General features: G+C 36.2%; 1 protein-coding gene across 1 annotated transcript in view; it reads left to right on the top strand.

Moving 5' to 3' along the window:
• Positions 1-15,611, top strand: part of STRN (striatin) — a 105,527-nt gene extending 89,916 nt beyond the window's left edge. The window contains exons 15-18 of the mRNA XM_040224631.1: positions 1,455-1,595; positions 9,388-9,495; positions 10,548-10,634; positions 10,722-15,611. Coding sequence (XP_040080565.1) covers positions 1,455-1,595; positions 9,388-9,495; positions 10,548-10,634; positions 10,722-10,891 — 506 coding nt within the window. The 3' untranslated portion in view covers positions 10,892-15,611. The remainder of the gene's footprint in view (positions 1-1,454; positions 1,596-9,387; positions 9,496-10,547; positions 10,635-10,721) is intronic.
• Positions 15,612-21,307: the final 5,696 nt, after the last annotated feature.

Genomic DNA, 21,307 nt, shown 5'->3' with positions numbered 1-21,307 from the left:
GCAGGCATTTGTTTTGAATTTTTAAAAATTGAAATAATTTATATATAGTCAAAAACAGGTATTAAAGGATACATTTTCATGAGTTTGACAAATGCATGAAACTTTTGCTTCTATCAAGATAGAGAACGTTTCCTTCAGTGCCCGAAAGTGGCTCTGTGTTATTCACAGTCATCTCTTCCCCTCATTCCCAACCAGAGGTACCCACTGTTGTGGTTTCTTTCATTATAAATTAGTTTTGTCTATTCTAAAACTTCATATAAATGAAGTCGTACAATGTATACTCTTTTTATAACTGACATTTTACTCTTACTGTAGTGTTCTTGTTGCTTATCCATGTGGTAATAAATGTTAATAATTTAATCTTATTGTTTGTAGTATTTCGTTAAACTATTGTGTTTATAATTTATCTCTTGATGAACATTTGGCTTGTTTCTAGATTTTTCCTATTATGAACAAAACTCCTATGAACGTTTGCATGTTTTTTTTAATCACAGGCAGGTAAAGACCTGTAAATAGAATTTTGGGGCTTTAGAAGTAGATTTATGTATTTAACTATTTAACATTATGTGACATCGCCAAACTTTCTTTGAAAGCAGTTGTACCATGTTGTACCACTGATTGCAATGTGTGAGAATTCCAGGCGTCCTACATCCTTAATTACAAACATTTGTTGTTGATAGTGTAATTAATTTTAGCCATTTTGATGGGTGTGTGCAATAGTATTTCATTGTCTTTTTAAGTTGTATTTCTTTGGTGGCTATTTTGAGCACTTTTTTGGTATACTCATTGTCCATTAATGTATCTTCTTCTGGAAGATACACATTTTTGAACTGTTAGTTTACTTAACTTAGATTTTGAACCAGATTTTAAAAATCAGATTATGGTCACATATACATAGAATTTCATTTTTAATATTTATAAATAAGTTCCAGATTTTAACCAAGTTTTACCCTATTCTAAATGATAAATAAAATTGTCTTCTTTATTCATGAGCTGCCATAACTTGTGCCTAGGTTTTGATGAGTTACCTGCATTTGATATTTGTATGACTCTACCAGTAAATAGGAATTTGAAATTTTACTTCTTGAATTCCTATTTTTAGTGAATTAGAATTCCTAGTAACTCAGTAAAGTTAGATGGGCTTTAAAATGAATTCCCGTGATGCCACTCTAAACCTCAGGTTGATTTGAGATGGAAGTAAACTTGTAGTCCATATGTTTTCCATTTATTCCTAAATAAAGGCTTGGATTCAATAAATACAGTAGCTGAGTGACTGGTGGAAGATGTGGTAAACAAGTAAGGACAGTAAAACAAACTAGGACTAAAAGAGCTGATTCTTACTCTAACATTGAGCTTTGTTTTCTTCTCACACTGCTGCTTGTTTTGCTGTATTTGAAACGTATTGTAAAGTATACCCTAACTGACATTTTCTTCTAATATGTTTTGACTTATAGAATTGGGAGTCCCTGCCTCTGTGGATCTGGTGAGCAGTGACCCAAGCCATATGGTCGCATCATTCAGCAAAGGATACACAAGCATCTTTAACATGGAAACACAACAACGCATTCTCACTTTAGAATCTAATCTAGATTCAAGTATGTATACCAATTTTAAGTAGTATGTGTTTGGATCAATTTTTTAGTGTTATCAAACTTAGAATTACTAGAGTCAACAGTGAAAAATACTTGTCATTATAAAATGTTCTGCCTCAAAATCATATAACACAGTTACATGTGAAGGGTATAATGATTTACAATTGATTTTAAGTCTTTAGGTTAAGTTTATTCACATTGATAACTTTACTTGTTGAAGTAGCATTTGATCTATTCTAAAGAGAAGTCAAGTTTAATTTTATACCAAATGTTTAGTTTTCAATTCTATTTAAAGAAAATAACATTTATTCTAAATACAGGCATATCTTGGAGTTATTGCAGGTTCAGTTTCAGACCTGTCAACTAAAGCACATACATATCACAATAGAGTTAGTCACACGAAGCTTTTGTTTTTCCAATGCATATTAAAGTTTATGTTTACACTGTACTAGAGACTAAGTGTGCATATACCTTAATTTAAAAATATTTTGTTGCCGAAAAATGCTATCATCTGAGCCTTCAGTGAGTCACAATCTTTTTGCCTGGGGGAGGGTCTGGCCACGATGCTCATGGCTGACTGATCAGAGTGGTGGTTGCCGAAGGTTGGGGTGACTGTGGCAGTTTCTTAAATAAGACAGCAGTGAAGTTTGCTGCATCAATTGACTCTTGCTTTCATGAACAACTTCTCTATAGCATGCATGGATGTTTGATAGCATTCTACTCATAGTAGAACTCCTTTATAAATGGGAGTAAGTCTTTTCAAGTCTGCCACTGCTTGATCAACAAGATTTATATAATTGTGTAACCTTTGTTGTCATTCAACAATCTTCACCGCATCCTCCCAAGAATACATTCCTTCCCAAGAAACCACTTTCTTTGATCATCCATAAGAAGCATTTCCTCATCCATCATGGGTTTTCTCATGAGATTGCAGCAATTCAGTCACATCATCAGGCTTCACTTCTAATTCTAGTTCTCTTGCTATTTCCACCATACCCAAAACTTCCTTCACTGAAGTCTTGACCCTTCATAGTTATCCATGAGGGTTGGAATTAACATTTTTCAGACTCCTGTTCGTGTTGACATTTTGATTGCTTCTCATGAATCACAAATACTTTTAATGGCATCTAGAATGGTAAATCCTATCCAGAAGGTTTTCAATTGACTTTGCTTGGATCCATCAGAGAAATCACTATCTGTGGCAGTGGTAGCCTCAAGAAATGTATTCCTTCAATAATAAGACTTGAAGGTCAGAATCACTCCTTGATCCATGGGCTGTAGAATGAAGGTTTTGTTAGGAGGCATGAAAAAGCATGAATCTTATATGTCTCTATCAGAGCCCTTGGGTGACATTGTCCATGAACAATAATATTTTGAAAGGATTCTTCTTTTCTGAGCAGTAGTTCTCAAGACTAGGCTTAGAATATTCAGTAAACCATGTTGTAAGCATATATGCTGTCATCCAGGCTTTGTTATTCCCTTTATAAAGTAAAGGCAGAGTTCAGTTCAGTTCAGTCGCTCAGTCGTGTCCAACTCTTTGTGACCCCATGAATCGTAGCATGTCAGGCCTCCCTGTTCATCACCAACTCCCAGAGTTCACTCGGACTCACGTCCATTGAGTCAGTGATGCCATCCAGCCATCTCATCCTCTGCCATCCCCTTCTCCTCCTGCCCACAGTCCCTCCCAGCATCTTCTCATGAGGTGGCCAAAGTACTGGAGTTTCAGCTTTAGCATCATTCCTTCCAAGGAAATCCCAGGGCTGATCTCCTTTAGAATGGACTGGTTGGATCTCCTTGCAGTCCAAGGGACTCTCAAGAGTCTTCTCCAACACCATAGTTCAAAAGCATCAATTCTTCGGCGCTCAGCTTTCTTCACAGTCCAACTCTCACATCCATACATGACCACTGGAAAAACCATAGCCTTGACTAGAGATTATTATAATTCTTAAGGATCATAGAATTTTCAGAATGTTAAATGAGCATTGTCTTCACCATTAAGTCACCAGCTACATTAACCCCTAACAAGAGAGTCAGCCTGTTGAGGCTTTGAAGCCAGGTATTGACTTCCCTCTAGCTATGAAAGTCCTAGGTATCAATTTCTTCCAATAGAAGGCTGTTTTGTCTACATTGATCTGTTATTTAGTATAGCCTCCTTTATTCATTATCTCAGCTAGATCTGGATAAATTGCTGCAGCTTCCACATCAGCACTTGCTACTTCACTTTGCACTTTTATGTGATAGAGACAGCTTCTTTCCTTAAACTTCATGAACCCACTTCTGCTAGCTTCAAACTTTTCTTCTGCAGCTTTCTCACCTCTTTCAGCCTTTGTAGAATTAGAGAGAGTTAGGACCTTGCTCTAGATTAGGCGTTGGCTTAAGGGAATGTTGTGGCTGGTTTGATCTTTTATCCGGACCACTAAAACTTTCTCCACATTGTTTTGCATTCTTATCATATATATTTTTACTGCAGTATCATTTTCAATTTTCTTCAAGAACTTTTTCCTTTGCAGTCAAAACTTGGCTAACTGGAGCAAGAGACCTAGCTTTCAGCCTATCTTTTTGACATGTCTTCTTCACTAAGCTTAACCATTTCTGGCTTTTGATTTAAAGTGAGAAGTGTGTATAAGTCTTCCTTCATTTGAACACTTGGTCATTGTAGGGTTATTGATTGGTCTAATTTCAATATTTTCGTGCTTCAGAGACTTAGGAAGGCTCCCCTGAGAGGGAGGGAGATGGGGTTTTACAGCTGGTTGGTGGAGCAACCGAACAGTGTTTATCAAGTTCACCATCTTATATGGGTGTAGTTCATAGCACCCCAAAACAATTATATTAGTAATATCAAAGATTAGAAACCACAGATCACCATAACAAATAATAACAATTTGTTAATAATAATAGATATAAAAGTTTGAAATATTGCAAGAATTACCAAAATGTGACATAGACACAAAGTAAACAAATTTCTATTGAAAAAATGGAACCAATAGACTTGCTAAGTACAGAGTTGCCACAGACTTTCAGTTTGTAAAAAAACACGATATTGCAAAGCGCAACAAAATATTTTATACAGTGCCTGTATAAAATAAATCTATTTTTCATAATGTTATATTTTTAAATTATAGTTTCTATACAATATTATATGTTACAGGTATACAGTGTAGTGATTCACAATTTTTAAAAGTAATTCTCCATTTATAATTATTGTAAAATATTGGTTGTATTCCTTGTGCTGTATAGTATATCCTTGTAGCTTATTTTATACCTAATAGTTTGTACCTTGTACTTCCCTACCCCTATATTGCCCTTCCCCCTTATAATTTTATCTTTAAAATGAGCTTCTCTTCATAAATGACACAGTTCAGTACTGATTAGAAAATAGATCAAGTTGTGCTTCTCAGAATCCCAAAGTTGAATCTTCTTATTGGATACAGGAAACCAGGAAATAATGACTCAGATTGTGAAAAAGATAATACAGAATCCTTTGGAGTTTTGCCTTTTATAATCATTACTTTCTGCCTTTAAGCTTCAAACAAACAGTAAGTTTAGGCTGCAGTTGATAAAGAAAGCTACATACATGTACAGTGTTGTTTTAATCTGAGAACTAGCTTTAAAAATGGTTACCATGATGAGTGTGCTCATGTGTATGAATATGTGTGACTCTGTCTCCTGTCCCTTTTATCTTTTTCTCTCGAAAAATTCCTTCGTTCCATTTTGGCTTTCTTCATTTTCTCTTTCCAATCTGTTGTTCCTTTTTTCTCTTGCTATCCTGTAATAATTATTTAGGGAGGTAGGTTTGAATGGAGCTTTGAACTATTTGAATGTAAAAGAGACAAAAAAGTAAAAACTGAGATTATGGAATAGGAAAATGAATTTTTTCTTTTTCCAAGAAATACATTTTAGACTTTCAGTAAATTTAAAATAGTGCTTAGATATATGACCTAGAGCTCCTATAGTAAGATGAAAAACCAGTATGAAATTAAAGCCCATGGACTGTAGCACGCCAGGCCTCCCTGTCCATCACCACTTGCTCAAATTAATGTCCATCAAGTCGATGATGCCATCCAACTATCTCATCCTCTGTCGTCCCCTTCTCCTCCTCCCTCAATCTTTCCCAGCATCAGGGTCTTTTCCAATGAATGAGTTCTTCCCTTCAGGTGGCCAAAGTATTGGAGCTTCAGCTTCAGTATCAGTCCTTCCAGTGAAGATTCAGGACTGATTTCCTTTAGGATTGACTGGTTTGATCTCCTTGCAGTCCAAGGGACTCACAGGAGCCTTCTCCAACACCACAATTCAAAAGCTTCAGTTCTTCAGCACGCAGCTTTCCTTATGGTCCAACTCTCATACCCATGCATGATTACTGGAAAAACCATAGCTTTGACTAGACGGACCTTTGTTGGCAAAGTAATGTCTCTGCTTTTTAATATGCTGCCTAGGTTGGTCATAGCTTTTCTTCCAAGGAGCAAGCATCTTTTAATTTCATGGCTGCAGTCACCATCTCCAGTGATTTTGGAGCCCAAGAAAATAAAGTTGCTTACTGTTTGCATTGTTTCCCCATCTATTTGCCATGAAGTGATAGGATTGGATGCCATGATCTTAGTTTTCTAAATGTTGAGTTTTAAGCCAGCTTTTTCGCTCTCCTCTTTCACTTTCATTAAGGGGCTTTTTAGTTCCTCTTCACTTTCTGCCATAAGGGTGGTGTCATCTGCATATCTGAGGTTATTGATATTTCTCCTGGCAGTCTTGATTCCAGCTTGTGCTTCATCCAGCCCAGCATTTTGCATGACGTACTCTGCCTATAACTTAAATAAGCAGGGTGATAATATACAGCCTTGACATACTCCTTTCCCAGTTTCCAACCAGTTCATTGTTCCATGTCCAGTTCTAACTGTTGCTTCTTGACCTGCATACAGGTTTCTTACCTGTATGTCCATCAAGGTGGTGGACTGGTATTCCCAGTAAGGAGGTCTGGTATTCCCATCTCTTCAAAAATTTTCTGCACTTTGTTGTGATCCACACAGTCAAAGCCTTTAGTGTAGTTAATAAAGCAGATGTTTTTCTGGAATTCTCTTGCTTTTTCTATGATCCAGCAGATATTGGCAGTTTGATCTCTGGTTCCTCTGCCTTTTCTAAATCCAGCTTGAACATCTGGAAGTTCTTGGTTCACATACATTTGAAGCCTAGGTTGGAGAATTTTGAGCATTACTTTGCTAGCGTGTGAGATGAGTGCAATTATGTGATAGTTTGAACATTCTTTGGCATTGCCTTGGAGAAGGAAATGGCAACCCACTCTAGTGTTTTTGCCAGGAGAATCCCAGGGACGGGGGAGCCTGGTGGGCTGCTGTCCATGGGGTCGCACAGAGTCGGACACGACTGAAGCGACTTAGCAGTTAGCAGTTCTTTGGAATTGGAATGAAACTAGAAGCATTTTCAGAAGAAGACTCCCAAGAACATTTTGAAAAAAAGCAGCATTAATGGAATAAGTGATAGCTCTTTTAGATTACAATGATGCGTCCTGACATTTCCTAAATGAACAATCTGATTACTTTAGAGTTATATGAAACAAACTTATTGCTGTCTACTGTGACTACTGTAGTCCCTTAGCTGTTGATGTTTGACTGTGTTATTGTATTATGGAATTTAGTAGGTGTTTTTTAAATTGAAGTTCAGACCAAACATGTTTTAAGCTAAAAGTGAATTTTGTATAATTTAGAAGGATGAAAGATGTTGGTTCTTAGAATCGGAATAAATTACCTGCCTTCTTGCCAGTGGTGATTGGGCTTAATTAAGTAGAAGGTAGTTGAAAGAGGTAACTGAGTATTTGTGAATCCATTTCCCAGTCACAAGCTGAATATAAATAAATATTTGGAGGATTGTTTTAGGTTCATTGTTAGAATAATGGCTGGTAGGTCTTTATTTCTAGTGTTCTTTGTATTTGCTGACTTTTTTCTCTATCAAGTGGAGAAACTTCTTAAAAAGTATTACTAAATAAGAACTTTCTTTTGCCTGATTTCTATCATACTCATTTTCTAGATCTCAAAGTAATTGAAGCTCTTCTCAGAAACCTCTCTCTCAAAATATATGGAATATTTTACTTAAAGTACTTTTGTTGTTATTGTTATTCTGATAGACCTTACAAAGGATATTGCTCAATGATGTGTTATTTCTGGTGGAAAAAGCATCCATAGAATGAATTTTGAATCTAAATTCTTTGTCTAGGACCATTTAAAATGAGTGTAACCAACCCAGAGTTCATTCCACATGGTCAGGTGACTTTTATTGTGCACATAGATAACAGACTGGGTGGCCACCTGCTGTCAGCATTGGAAAAAAGACTTTTTTCAGCTTTTAAGAGGTCATGTTTCCAGGTACCATATGAAAATCCAGTAGAGTAGACTAATATTGGAGCTATTTTTAACTGAACATAGTTGTATTTTCTGTTGTGAGTATATCTTCATGATACTTATTCTGAGATTTAAAAAATTTAAAGAACACTTTATTTTTGAAGTTTTAAGTTTAAAGAAAAGTTTCAAAAATAGTATAAGAATTTCTGGCTACATTTCACCCAAATTCACTAGTTTTTAACCTTTTGCCACATTAGTTACATTTACTTTGTCATTATCTGTATGTGTGTGTACTTTAAAATTCTGAGCCACTTAAGAGACACTATATCCCTATACCCCTAGGTCCTTTAGTATGTAATTCCTAAGAACAAGGGCATTCTCTGACAGCATATTGCATTATCAAAATCAAGGAATTTACAATGACACAATGCTATTGTATGAGTTATTGTTTACACTCCAGTTTACTGGTTGCCCCAATTATACTCTGTAAACATCCCTTCTTCTTCCAAGACCCTGATATTAATAAAATAATTATTTTAACTTTGATACATCTTAAATTAGTGTTATCTTTATGTAGATTTTTCCTTATCAAAAGTATGATAACAAAAATCACTAAACATAGGTTCTTCATAATTGATTTCCATTTGAATAAAGACTTTCAGGAGGAACTTGTGATAGTTTAGGTACCTGTTTTGACAGTTGCCTGATTTGCATGAGGCATCTAGTTTGGGTAGAGTAGGCACTGGAATAGGTACTGTCTTGTTACCATGATTTTGGGGGCTATAACAGCTGTTTTCTGGACCTCAGTTCATTCACTAGGGTAAGGACCTAATGACAATTGGCCCGCCCATCTCAGTGTGCATGTATAATTAAGATCTCTTTGAAAACTATTAAATAGTGTACAAAAAAGTACTGTTAGGATGCTGTTTTCAGATTCCATACATGGTAGATTATCTATTGATGACCATTTCTATTTTGATGAGAAGGAGAAGACTAAAAAGCTAAGAAGCTCCCCTTGTCATGTTTATCTTTAGATAATGACCATATGATAAAGAGCTCTGTGTTTAGACAAAGCTGAGATTTAAATTTGGAAATTATCCGTATGAAATAATGATGGAATTTTCTGAAAGTGGCAGAAGTATCATAGACCACTGTCAAATGAGAGATGCCCATGGCTCTGGGCTCATTTCTCCATGGCATCCCTACAGACCAGGTGGAGGAAAGTAAATTCTAATTCCCAAGTACTTCTAGATTTATCAGTAGAGTGTTTCTCAGACAAGTCTCATTTCCTAACATCACAGTTATGAACACAGTTGCAGAATGAATGAACTAAACTCAAATTAAAAGACCATCGTCTACTTTTCCAGGCTCTTACGTGAATGTTCAGTTCTTTTTTGTGTGAAGAAATGGTAACTTTGACAAATTTGTGTTGCTCTTCAATGTTTTCTTTTTAGCAGCCAACTCTTCCTGCCAAATAAATAGAGTCATCAGTCACCCCACTCTTCCCATCAGCATCACTGCCCATGAAGACAGGCACATCAAATTCTATGATAACAATACAGGTAAGAATGTATTTAAATTGATTATTATTGAAAAAAAAAATCACAACTGTAATTTTGGTGTCTGTTGGTGGCTTTATGGTCAGGGAGTAGGCACTGAAACACAGATTCTCTCCCAGATCATTTGTTTTTACTTCATCTAACTCTGCAAAGAATCATTGTTCATGATAGCATATGGGATCATCTTGGTTTATTTAATAGTAAATAGGTGCTATATTTTGGCCCTAGAACATAATGAAAAATTGATTCGGATACCAATAAAATGTTAACATATTGTGGAAAAGTAGAAACATGTTGGAAGTACGGGCATATATATGATCATTATGTTTTGTTTAAAATTGTTTAATTTTTTAAGATTCTTAGTGTTACAGATGGAAAACCCCTGAGTCATTTGATTTGTTTCTCCATGGACTAATTTTTTTTTTATTTTATAATACTGATTATTTGGTCCTGATGGATTTGCATGAGGGTATGGAAGCTTTCCCAATTTTTATTAGGTTATTTTTCACTAGTCTAAAAGAGCTGACTGGGAGAAAAACTCACTGTGTAGTAGCCATATTTACTTGAGAATTTGCTATCGACTTTTGTTAACTTTGTTTAGCTGTGATTGATGAATAATTTACTATTTTTAATATCTTTCCATATACTCTTTCCACCAAAATTGTGGCCAGATTTTCTGTTCCTTTGTCTTTGTCGCCGTCTCTTCTTCTCTTTCCACACCTATAATTTGCTTGTAGCTAAAGGATGCAAATTAGTGATTAATAATGTCTGAGTTTTAGTTAATGAACGTGGCTTAAAGGAATATTTGTGTACAAATTACTGACTTCCATATTGTGAAAGCCAAAAATATAATCTGAAAGTTGACGTTTTGTTTCTCATCATCGCCATGGCTAGAGCAAGGAGGGAGACATGCATTGTTTTAGCAGTTGGGAAAGTCTTTGATGCAGAGACTACACGGAGAGGGGTGGCTGGTGGAGCCAGTACAGTGTGGTAGCTGGCTGGTATTCAGGATGAGAAAAACTATTACTAAAGAGTAACAATCTCTTTTTCCAAAGGCAAACTGATCCACTCGATGGTAGCCCACCTAGAAGCCGTTACAAGTTTAGCAGTTGATCCAAATGGCCTGTACTTAATGTCTGGCAGTAAGTACAGCTTTGAATTATTTATTTATTCTTACAGTTTTCACATTTAATGTAATTTTTCTCTTAATTTCTTTTCTTTTAATATAGGTCATGACTGTTCAATACGTTTATGGAACCTAGAAAGTAAGACGTGTATCCAAGAGTTCACAGCTCATCGGAAAAAGTTTGAAGAATCAATTCATGATGTAGCTTTCCACCCATCCAAATGCTATATAGCCAGTGCTGGGGCGGATGCACTGGCTAAAGTCTTTGTATGACACAATGCACCATCTTCACCTTCTAGCTCTTTATAAGTAATCAACTGCACAAAAGAAATACAGAAGACCAGGGCAAGAGTCAACCCATCCAGCCCTTTTGTTCTGCTGAAGGAGCACAGAGAACATTTGTTAAAGTATAGTTTTGCAATTCGTACACTGTTTTCTAAAACTAAGGTTTGTTCAGGTTGCTGCAAGCTCAGCTGAATCTGTGAGCCTGAAAACTTTAAAATTTTTCCCCAAACAGGAGCTTTTATTTCTGAGGTTGTTGTAATTCGCTAGGCAGGCCTGAGCGAAGAACAAACATAGGTTTAGCTTGTCCCTATTGAGTAAATAGGGCATATTGTAAGGGATAATTAAAAAGCTTGATTACTGGGAATGAATAAAGGAAGAATGGCAATTTAGACCTAGTTCTCCCCTGAGAAATCTTGTTAAACATATTAGATAGTTAAAACAGTAATCTTTATCACATCTACTGTACTAACCCCTATGTGCATAATGACCAAACAGTGTTAAAATGAGTTTTTAATTTAGCACTCCTTTCAACTGTTCTCATAAAGCACCTGGCAAAACATTTTACTTATTAGAGGGGAAAAAATGCAATAATATGTTAAATATATTATTATTCAGAAATGCTAAACAAATATTTAGTTTGTAAGCAGATTTCTATATTGTATTAACATTTTTGAAAATAGATTTGGTACCATTCTAAAGTTTAGCTATCAAAAATACTCACCATTATGAAGAATAGTTGATACGAGTCTGCTTTTACTAAAGAATTTAACTTATTCAGGTTTAAGATTCTGTTTATTTTTAATGGCAAGCAGGGCATATCTTTATAATGATTTCTGTTAATTTTAAATTTCACTTTATTCGTGTGATATTTATAGTATCAGAGTGGTTATTTCATATTGATGAAATCATACCTTTTAGTGATTGAAAAGGTGGAAGTTCCTTGCAAGTACTCACCAGAACCCACATAACCATGCTTCACATGATCTCTGTCTTCTTTGTCTCTGATATTAAAATTATCTGACACCTCCCCAAAATAGTTCATAATTATTATGTTTTAATAGTCCAAAGGGTATGGTTAACCTCAGGCAGCTGCCTTTGCAGAATTACTAAATAAAGCAAATGTTTGTGCCCCAGAAGTTCCGTTATTAATATCTCCAAGAAGTAAAACCTCTTGGAAATCTGGATGGAATAGTTTGGTGTATAATATTGGCTAGAGGGTTCTCTCTTTCTTTCCCTTGCCCTACCCCACCTCCAGTGTTTCATTGGAATACATAGCATGTTTTAATGGGCAGTGGTCAATATTGTTTCTGGGGAAAACCATGTCTTGAAGGCCCGTGGTTCTCCAAGCTCAACTTACCAATGACCCACACATATGGGTAGCTCTTGGGATTCACGTGACCCCACTGTCTGGACATGGTATGTAGACCTTATCCCTGCAGCTGTCTCCCCTCTTCCTCATGCACTTTCTTATTTGCCCAATATGGCAGAGACCAATCTGGAAATCAGAAATGTTACTAATTCCCAAATTTTCAGCAAAATGTACTTTAAATAGGCTCTCAGATGTAATTTCTACATTCCTATGCCCACATATTCCATTATCATAGCAATGGCACTTCTAATATGTACATCTACTCCCTGAAGAAGTATTGACATGATAGTGTGGATATTAATTGACATTTTTTCTTTAAAATTTCTCCTTATCTGCCTCGAGAATTCTGCAGTATACAGGCAGGTTTTCTTTAAGGACCTTCGTTAAAATTTCCTGGTTGATACACAGATACGCTTTATTTTGACACGGCTACCTTGTCATTTTTTATGTGCTTAACAATGGGCTCAAGGGACTGCTTTGTATATTCAAATGAATTGACCTGGACATGAGCTACCAGGTAAATGTTTATATTCCTGTGCGGGTATAGAATTCCACGTTGTGTTTGGTGAATTCCTTTTTGGCTTCTTCACAAAGTAAATAAATGATGTGACTGACCTAACATTTGTAGAAGGATACTGGAAATTTTCAGTAAGGTGCTCTTAATTGGCATATTTGTGACGGATGAGTACAAGCTATTGTTCTACCAATTATTGCTTTAATTACCTTCCAGGGTGTTCAGTGCCTGCTTTACTTCTGTCAACTGGAATTCTCAAAACTAAGACACTCTCTTCACCTGCATTTTAGGTTTCATGGTTGAAATTTTTCTGTTAGTAAGTGGAAAATAACCATGAGATATGTAGACTGTAGTGCAAATGATGGAACTGTTGAAAGTTCCTTAGAAAGCCAATGCTGTGCTCTTGGAGGTTGTACCCAGAAACAGGGATTTATTCTCCACTAGCACTGTTACGATCTCAGCCTAGAAATGAGCCAAAGCTGTCTTCCAACCAGATAGAAGCATATATATGTGTGTGTGTTTGTCTGACTTTTCCCTCAGCCTATCAAAACTTCAATGAAAATTGACAAAATGAACAAATCCCAGATTTGAACAATGATTGAAATGTTTTCATAGTGCTTTATTTGTAAATATTTTGAATGAAATGTATTGGAAGAGTATGAAAATCAGCAGATGAGGTGGGTCCCTGCCTTATTTTCATATGCTATGGGTACATCCCTGGGAGCTTGCAGCACCCTTCTCGAAACTCAGCTGTCATATGGAGCTCATTTGCTACTCAAACCATAGACAGATATTTAACATAAGTAATATAATGACCTTCAGTATTTTTCTATTGAACACGTTTAGCAATTTTTGCCATTAAACAGATTAATTAGTTATGCAAAGTATTTAGCTTTTATAATCATTTTAGTTATGACTAAAAGGGGGGAAATTGAGCTGTATCACTGATAGTGAACTTTGTGAGAAATTTTTTGTTTATCTGAGTTTCATTCCTTCAGTGTTCTTGCTATAAGTTTCTTTTGGAGATGATGAAGATTTATTTGAAAATGTCTAAAATGTATGTATATTTTATAAATATATATTATATATATTGTATTGATATATATAATATATATAGACTATATATATTATATATATATATATATATAAAACCATAGGTGCATTTTACTGTTTTGTATTTTCATTTTTGGAGGTAGTGTCCACAGCAGGTAATGACGAGTATGATGAGTGTTGTGCTGTTTGCTTTTGCAGTATAATATATAGTTCTAAATGTTTACTGTATATACGATACTCATTATAGGTTAGCATGCTTGTTTTAAAGACTGTCATTCTAGTTTATTAAAATCTGAATGTAAGAAAACCTGGCTATTCAAATGTGAATTGAAAAATGTTCCATTCTCAGTACTGAATTATTTCCATTGAGCATTCAGGATTTTTGACAAAACTGATATCATCAAGAAGGCAATAGCTAGAGAAAGAGAGGTGCCTTTAAAAAAAAAAAAAATACAAATTCAGCCTTACAGTGAGGATGAGAATTGAGTTGTTTTGTGGGGAAGAGGTGTGAGAGAGTGTGTGAGTGCGTGAGTGTGTATGTGTGTGTGTGTCGTGTTGTTTGAGTGTTTGCCCATCTGTGAAGGTCCTGATTTGTGACCATCAGTGTCTTTTTAATGTGTCTGTAAAACTTCTAGGACTTCAGGGGACATTTCATGCGCTGTCTTCGTGCTCTGAGAGCACGTACTTTCCAAGAATTCTGAATGTGAATTCCTAGAAATTTCAGTAGAGAAGAAAATAACTATTATTTCATTATAAATCAAGTTCAGGTAAAAGGAAAAATTACTGATTCATCAAAATTACAGGATCTCATTAATGTTAGCTAAGTAAATGTAATTTTTAAAGGCTCATTTTTTTTCAGTACTTCATGTATTTCCCCTTTACACAAGAGCATGTCATGCAATTCTTATATGATGAAGATTTAACTAGTAAAAATTGTTTTTAAATTAAACACCTGAACTAGTTAAAATTCCACCTAAGAATAGTATTTAAGTGGCATCTTTCATATCTACCTCTTTGTCATTGCTGCCATTTTTGACTCAAGCAAATCTTTATGACATCAAAAATAGTGGTTGGATGCAATTTAAAAAATCTGTGTTGGTGCTTTTCTCAGGCTATGTCATTTAAGTTATATTGAACAAAGATGTTTCACAAATTAGATTGAAAGGCTTGGAATTAATTTTGATTTTCTTTTGCAAGAACTGCTTAAAATTTGTCATCCATGTTGATAGTGAGCTGAAGATAATCTCTGGTTAGTATATGTCTATGTGATGTTTTCAACCAAGAGCCGAGTTGTTACTGATTTACATGGGAAAGGAGCTCTGATTTCCTTCAGCTGACTTTATCCTTTGAAAGCTGTTTCAAGGCTATTCAGTACATAATCATTCATTTTATTTGCTCAGAAGTTGTCTCTGTTACTGTGTTCCTTGTTTAGTTATTTATATAATTGCAGTATTTTGTTTTAACACTGGGATTCAGGTTGTACAAAAATAGTAGCTGACAGAAATTGTATGTATATTTTTCTGAAATATATCAATTCCTTAAATTCATTTTAGAGGAAGTTCCAGAAAACTGACATATCTGTGTTTAAAAACAAAGGTCAGGTCCTTTGTAGATGATTTGAATCATTTGACTTTTGCTCCTGAAAGTTTTTTAATTGGCCATATATCCATCAACCAGCTGGATCTTAGTGTCATTCCTAGGGACACCAGGTTCACAAAGTCTGTTCACAAACAGACTGCATCTTTTTTTTTTTTTTTTAATCCCCAAAAAAAGCAAATATAAAGCCAAACAGAGATCTCTAGATCCCATTTACTTATTCTAGCAGTATTCCTGAAGTGGTGCTTAAGCGTCAGAATTTTCTGGATCTTTGCTAGTCAAGTATTAGATTTGATTTAACTGGGACCACATGCCTGTCATCCCTCTGATGCAAATTAGAAAGTTCATTTTATTTCAGATTAACTCTAATGTCTGCCTGGGTTTTTAGCAGGCCGTGAACCAGTGAGTGCCTTGTTAATGTAGAATGATTTTTCCCTGGTTGTGTGTTAGCTCCTCTCTGAAAATTTCTCAGAGGATGGTATTTTAGTTGGCTTGTAGAAAGCTGCTAGATGTGGTATTATCAGCAATCAGAAAGCCTTCAGTCTACTGCATTCCACCCTCCCTACTTTCTTCTCATTGTTTGGCTGAAACTTACCTCTTGTGAGAAACAAACGCAACCCCCTTCTCATAACTTTTTTCCAATCCAGATTAAGAAATATCCTTTATACCTATCCCAACTATATAATCTAATAGCTGTTTTTTGTTTTTAGGAAGAACCACTTCTTTGTAATCCTGTAATCCACTGCTTGTTTTATGCTTCTCAAGTTCAGTTTACTAGAGCTGACCTCAGGGCATCAGTTCAGATTCCTAAACAGCTCCTTTTCTCCACACCCCTTCACCCCTCTAACTGGTGAGCCCTGAGCCAGATGGTTTGATCTTCAGGTATTTTAAAATTTAAGTATAATATCAATTAATGTAAATTAATCCAAATGCTAATTTTTGTGGTGCAAGAAGTTTCTCTTGTAAATTCAGGATATGGATAAGCTAATTAAGATATCCTTTTTTGGTGGCTCTAAGTGTATTATTTGTTTTTAAATAAAGTGTACAAATATAGATAAGGTGTCTCATGAATTGAAATATTTGTCAGAATGGAATCTAGTGGATTTGCAGTTAAAATACTTTAATACAACTTGATTTTGTTTGGCGGGGAGGTAGTAAAAGGGTGCAGCAAAATAAAAGTGTATTAGGTAAAGTAGATGTGAATCCACAGACATAAACCAATCTTAATTATTGATTGTAAGGAAGGTAGAGAAATTTATTGTTATAGAAACTTTGGACCTTTGGAAAGCCAGTAAAATTAAAATACCCCACACGATTGAATCATGATATTTTTAGGGACACACATATATATTTTTCCTAAAGTATTCAGTTACATAACTTTAAAAACCCTATACACACATACACATAGAAATCTGATGTGCTTTTACTTATTTTTTTGTTTGGTTACTTAACAAGCATAAGCCTTCTGCCCCTTGCTCCTTCAAATCAACAGTATTTTTCAAGGGCTTCCCCTGCCCAGAGCTTGACAGTCTCTTTGTTCCAATCTACAGTCACAATACTATACAGAATCTAAAAGTACCTCTTCTGGTGTCCTTGAAACTATCCACTCTTCTGTGATATTTCGTATGCTGCTGTAGTGTTCTATGCTTTGGTATGTACACATGCTTCAGTATTATCAGAAATGTCTCTTTTATCCCTTGTAATGAGAATTGAGCCATGATTTGCTGGAGTTATTGTAGAGTAATCTAGCTCAGAAGGTCAAGATGGCGCCAGAAGTGTTTCATGGATTGATGGACCCACTGGGGTCAGCCCAGGTTCACCATGGTATTTTAACCTCCATTGGGTTTTCCAAAGGCACCACTAAGATTTTAAGGGATCCTAGGTTGTCCTGGCACCAGAGTATTCCCCCAGGAACACCTGGAAGTCTGGTAGCAGCTTTACCTCAAACACTATAACCACAATGCATCACTTCACTTGTTACTTCTCAGTTATAACTATTGCTTATGATGATGGGGACGCTTGGGTTCTTTGGAGAAGCACTAGCATGCAACTCTTAAAATTAGATTCCATATTTTCTGAAACAAAAACTTCAGTTTATTTTGTATACTTTTCAAAACAAAACATAATCCAAAACCTGCCTAACAGAAAATTACTTTAAGTTTCACTAAGATCTTGCAGAACCCTAAGCCTTTTCTTATTCCTTAGTTGATACTATATTAAAGGTAATGGTGGTTTTGGTCAGACTTGGAGGAATAAAATCTGCAATATCTTCCCCATCAGAAGGGTATATTTCATAGAAAATTTTCTTGTCCCTGGTGTTTTAGCCAGTCACAGGAAGACTGGTCTAGATGCTTACTTAATGTTGACTTTTCCCTGTGCCTCTTTAAAGAGATAATTAATCTAGTGGGCTAGCCTGGTGGCTCAGACAGTGAAGAATCTGCCTGCAATGCTGGCGATCTAGGTTTGATCCCCAGGGAGGGAAGATGCCCTGGAGAAGGGAATGGCAACCCACTCCAGAATTCCATGGATAGAGGAATCTGATGGGCTATAGTCCATGGGGTTGCAAAGAATCAGACATGACTGAGCAGCTCACACACACACACACACACACACACACACAGAGTCAACAAAACATCTGTTAAATAGCACTTAGAGTACTAGAGTTAGTATTGTTAATTCATGTGCCAAAGTTTTTTATGCCCTCATAAGATCCAGGGTGTGTATCAGGTTTCCAATCTATAATCTCAAACCAAAGATATTTTTTAATTACCTCATATAATAGCACCATCAAATTAAGGGTAATGGTAGGGAAGCCCATCATTCACAAATGAGAATTCCCAAACTGAAGAACTTTGATTTTAAAAAAATGCGTTCATGGAAAGCAAAATTCAATGTTAGGCATAAGCATGTGTTAAAATAAGCAGCTTGTGGTTTATATAACGAGTTAGAAACGTTAATGTATACTGACATCCACCTACTCTTTCCTTATAGAAGGGAATCAAGGCAGTTGTTCAGTTGCTAAGTCGTGCCCGACTCTGCGACCGCATGGACTGCAGCATGCCAGATTTCCCTGTCCTTCTCCATCTCCTGGAATTTGCTCAGGCTCATGTCTATTGAGTCGGTGGTGCCATCCAACCATCTCATTTTCTCTTTCTGTCACTCTTTTCTCTTTTTGCCCTCAGTCTTTCCAAGTATTGGAACATCATTGGGTCTTTTCCAGTGAGTCAGTTCTTCGTATCAGGTGGCCAGAGTATTGGAGCTTCAGCATCTGTCCTTCCAATGAATATTCAGGAATCAAGGCAGTAGTTTTTCATAAATAAGGTTAACTTACATTAGAGCAAAAGAAATTCATCAGAAAGTTTGTTCTGGGTGTTGGATAACTTGGGTGAGAGCGTAGGGGAAGATAAACCTCTGATCTGAACCCATCACCCATTGTTTTCCTTTCTCTTTAAATGGCCTGGAAAGATGACCTCTAAGGTCCTTTTGGTCTCTCAAAGTGAATGGTTCCAGTTCTGGTTTCTTTATCATTGATTCCTGTTACATAAATTAACAATTTTTAGGAAATACATCAAAATATCCTGGAGTTCCCTGGCTAAACAAACTGTCAGATGACATAACTTTTTATTATATTGTAGGAAGCTACATTAAGAGAGGGCCCAGATACACTGTGTCATCTGCATAAGTCAGAAGGAAGACCAGACACTTAAGAAATGTCCTAATTTGACCAAGTAGTAATCTTATGAAAAGATAGAATCATTTTAATAGGATGAGTTCTGTTTTGAATGATTCTGACTGTGCTTTTAGAATCATTTAAAAAAAATTTTATCTTTTTCTACAGACTTTGAGCCCACATGTTTCAGAATATCCTATTGATGGAGTTATTTCACTCAGTGTATGTTTTAGAAAAAGAACAGAGTGGTTCTGACAGTCATTTATGGATAACACTCCTGACCCCCACTCCCCGCCAATACCCAAGTGCCATGTAGGAATTCTTCCATATGTTGTAAATATCTCAGCATTTTGATGATTGGAAAAGCAGTATTTTTATACATAGCTTGCAGGTAAACCATGGAGCCTTGTGCATTTGATGCGTGTTAAAATGTATGGAGCATTAAGATAGAGCATGTGTAGCACATAAATAATGTTAATCGTGTCCCTTGAGAGTGAACAAGGTCAAGATTAGATCTTGCCATTCACAGATTTTGAAAATACTCATGTTTAGCCAAAATCAGTTCGTTTAATTGGACACTTTGTTTTTCAATGAAATAGTACCTGTTCAATTTCCTTGTATGTCTCAGAGTCAGAAGAAATGAGGCTTTCTCAACTCTAGAACATTCAGACTTCCTTTTATTCCTTTGATCAGCCTTTTAAACAAGCAGGACAATAAGTTACTTAGTTCTCTTGTTGTGAGATACCTTGGAATATATATGTATTGATTGCAATTTAAGAAAATAAAGCTTGCAAGCAGACCTTTTTTCTCTTTCGAAACACCATTGCTTTCTGGAGGCAGAAATAATTTTACTTTCGAACTTGAAGATTATAGATCCAGGCAGTTTTATGCCCTCAATGTATGCAAGTTACATATAGCTTGCCTCTACAGATAATCATGTTTTATTTTTGTGTGAATTTTAGAAATTGTGTTCAGGGTACAAAGATTGGCAAGGAAGATACAGTAAGTCTGATTTACATATATTATCTTTCAAAATCTTGTGGATTTTTTTGAGGCATGAAGAACAGGCAGTGATGAGTTTTATTCTGAATGCCGTGATTCTAAACTCATTCTCAACTCAGATTTTTACCTATTAGTTATTGCTCATTTGTCACCTAAAAAATAGAAGGTAATGACTTTTTGTTTGCTGCTGTCTCTGTAAGCTCCTTGAGGCAGGGACCATGTTTATTTTTCTTATATTCCCTTTAACACCTCCCCCGGTGCTTCACCATATAGAAAGTACCCGATAAATATTTATTGGTTGAGTGACTGGAGAACACTTCTTAAAACTCTAAATCTATCCAGAACGTCAAAGACAAAGGTGGGGTGGGGGGAAGTGTCCCTGCCAGGTGATCTCAGGTGTATTTAGGTATGTGGAGCTGATACTGAGATTAGGTCTGCACCTTCCTTGGGAGAAATTTGGACCTCACCTGGAAGGTGACAACAGAATGCCCAAGGCAGCTCCCCCTTCTGTTGTCCAATTTTGCCTTCTTTGAACCTGAGCAAACCATGTAGGGAAGTAGGTGGTCTCCATAAGTCCTGTTGTGTCCCTTTTGTCCCCCTAACTTCGTGAACACTAACCCACTGGCCTCTGATGCCTTGATAGGGGACTCTCCAACCTGGAAGCTGACCCTGCCTTGACCAGCTTGGGCCCAGGCTGTATGCACTACTCTTCCCCTGTGACCCTCAGATAGTCCTGCTCTCCCTGTCTTTTCTTCTCTCCTAAGAGGTAGGAAGCTTCCTCTAGTAGAACGTTGTCAGGAAAGGCATTCCTCTGGGGAGTGTGGAACAAAATCCCTCAGGATGCTCTTAGGGCTGTTTTTGTTTTGAAGATTTGATGCAATTATCTAAATGTTTATTCCAACTTCTAGGAACAGTTGTGTTGTCTTTATTTGTAGCTGCCAGTCCATCAGGGCCCAGGAGGCTTGAGGTGTTGAGCTGAACAGCTTAATTGCTGTAGGAATAGAAGAGTAGTAAATTATGTGACTGTGAATTTATTCGACTAAGCCTCAAAATGATATTAAACCTATGTATTAGGTGAGAACTATTATGTCCTTTTTAATTATTAAAATATGATTCCTTTACGGTCAGTATAGCACAGAGGAAAGAACAAGATTTTGGCCTGGTCACAGGACATTTGTTGTCCGTGAAACTTTAGGTAAG

This window comes from Oryx dammah, unplaced genomic scaffold, assembly GCF_014754425.2.
Source record: "Oryx dammah isolate SB20612 unplaced genomic scaffold, SCBI_Odam_1.1 HiC_scaffold_25, whole genome shotgun sequence".
Classification (NCBI taxonomy): domain Eukaryota; kingdom Metazoa; phylum Chordata; class Mammalia; order Artiodactyla; family Bovidae; genus Oryx; species Oryx dammah.
Note: the sequence above shows the minus strand (reverse complement) of the source record. Positions and strands in the feature narration are given on the sequence as shown.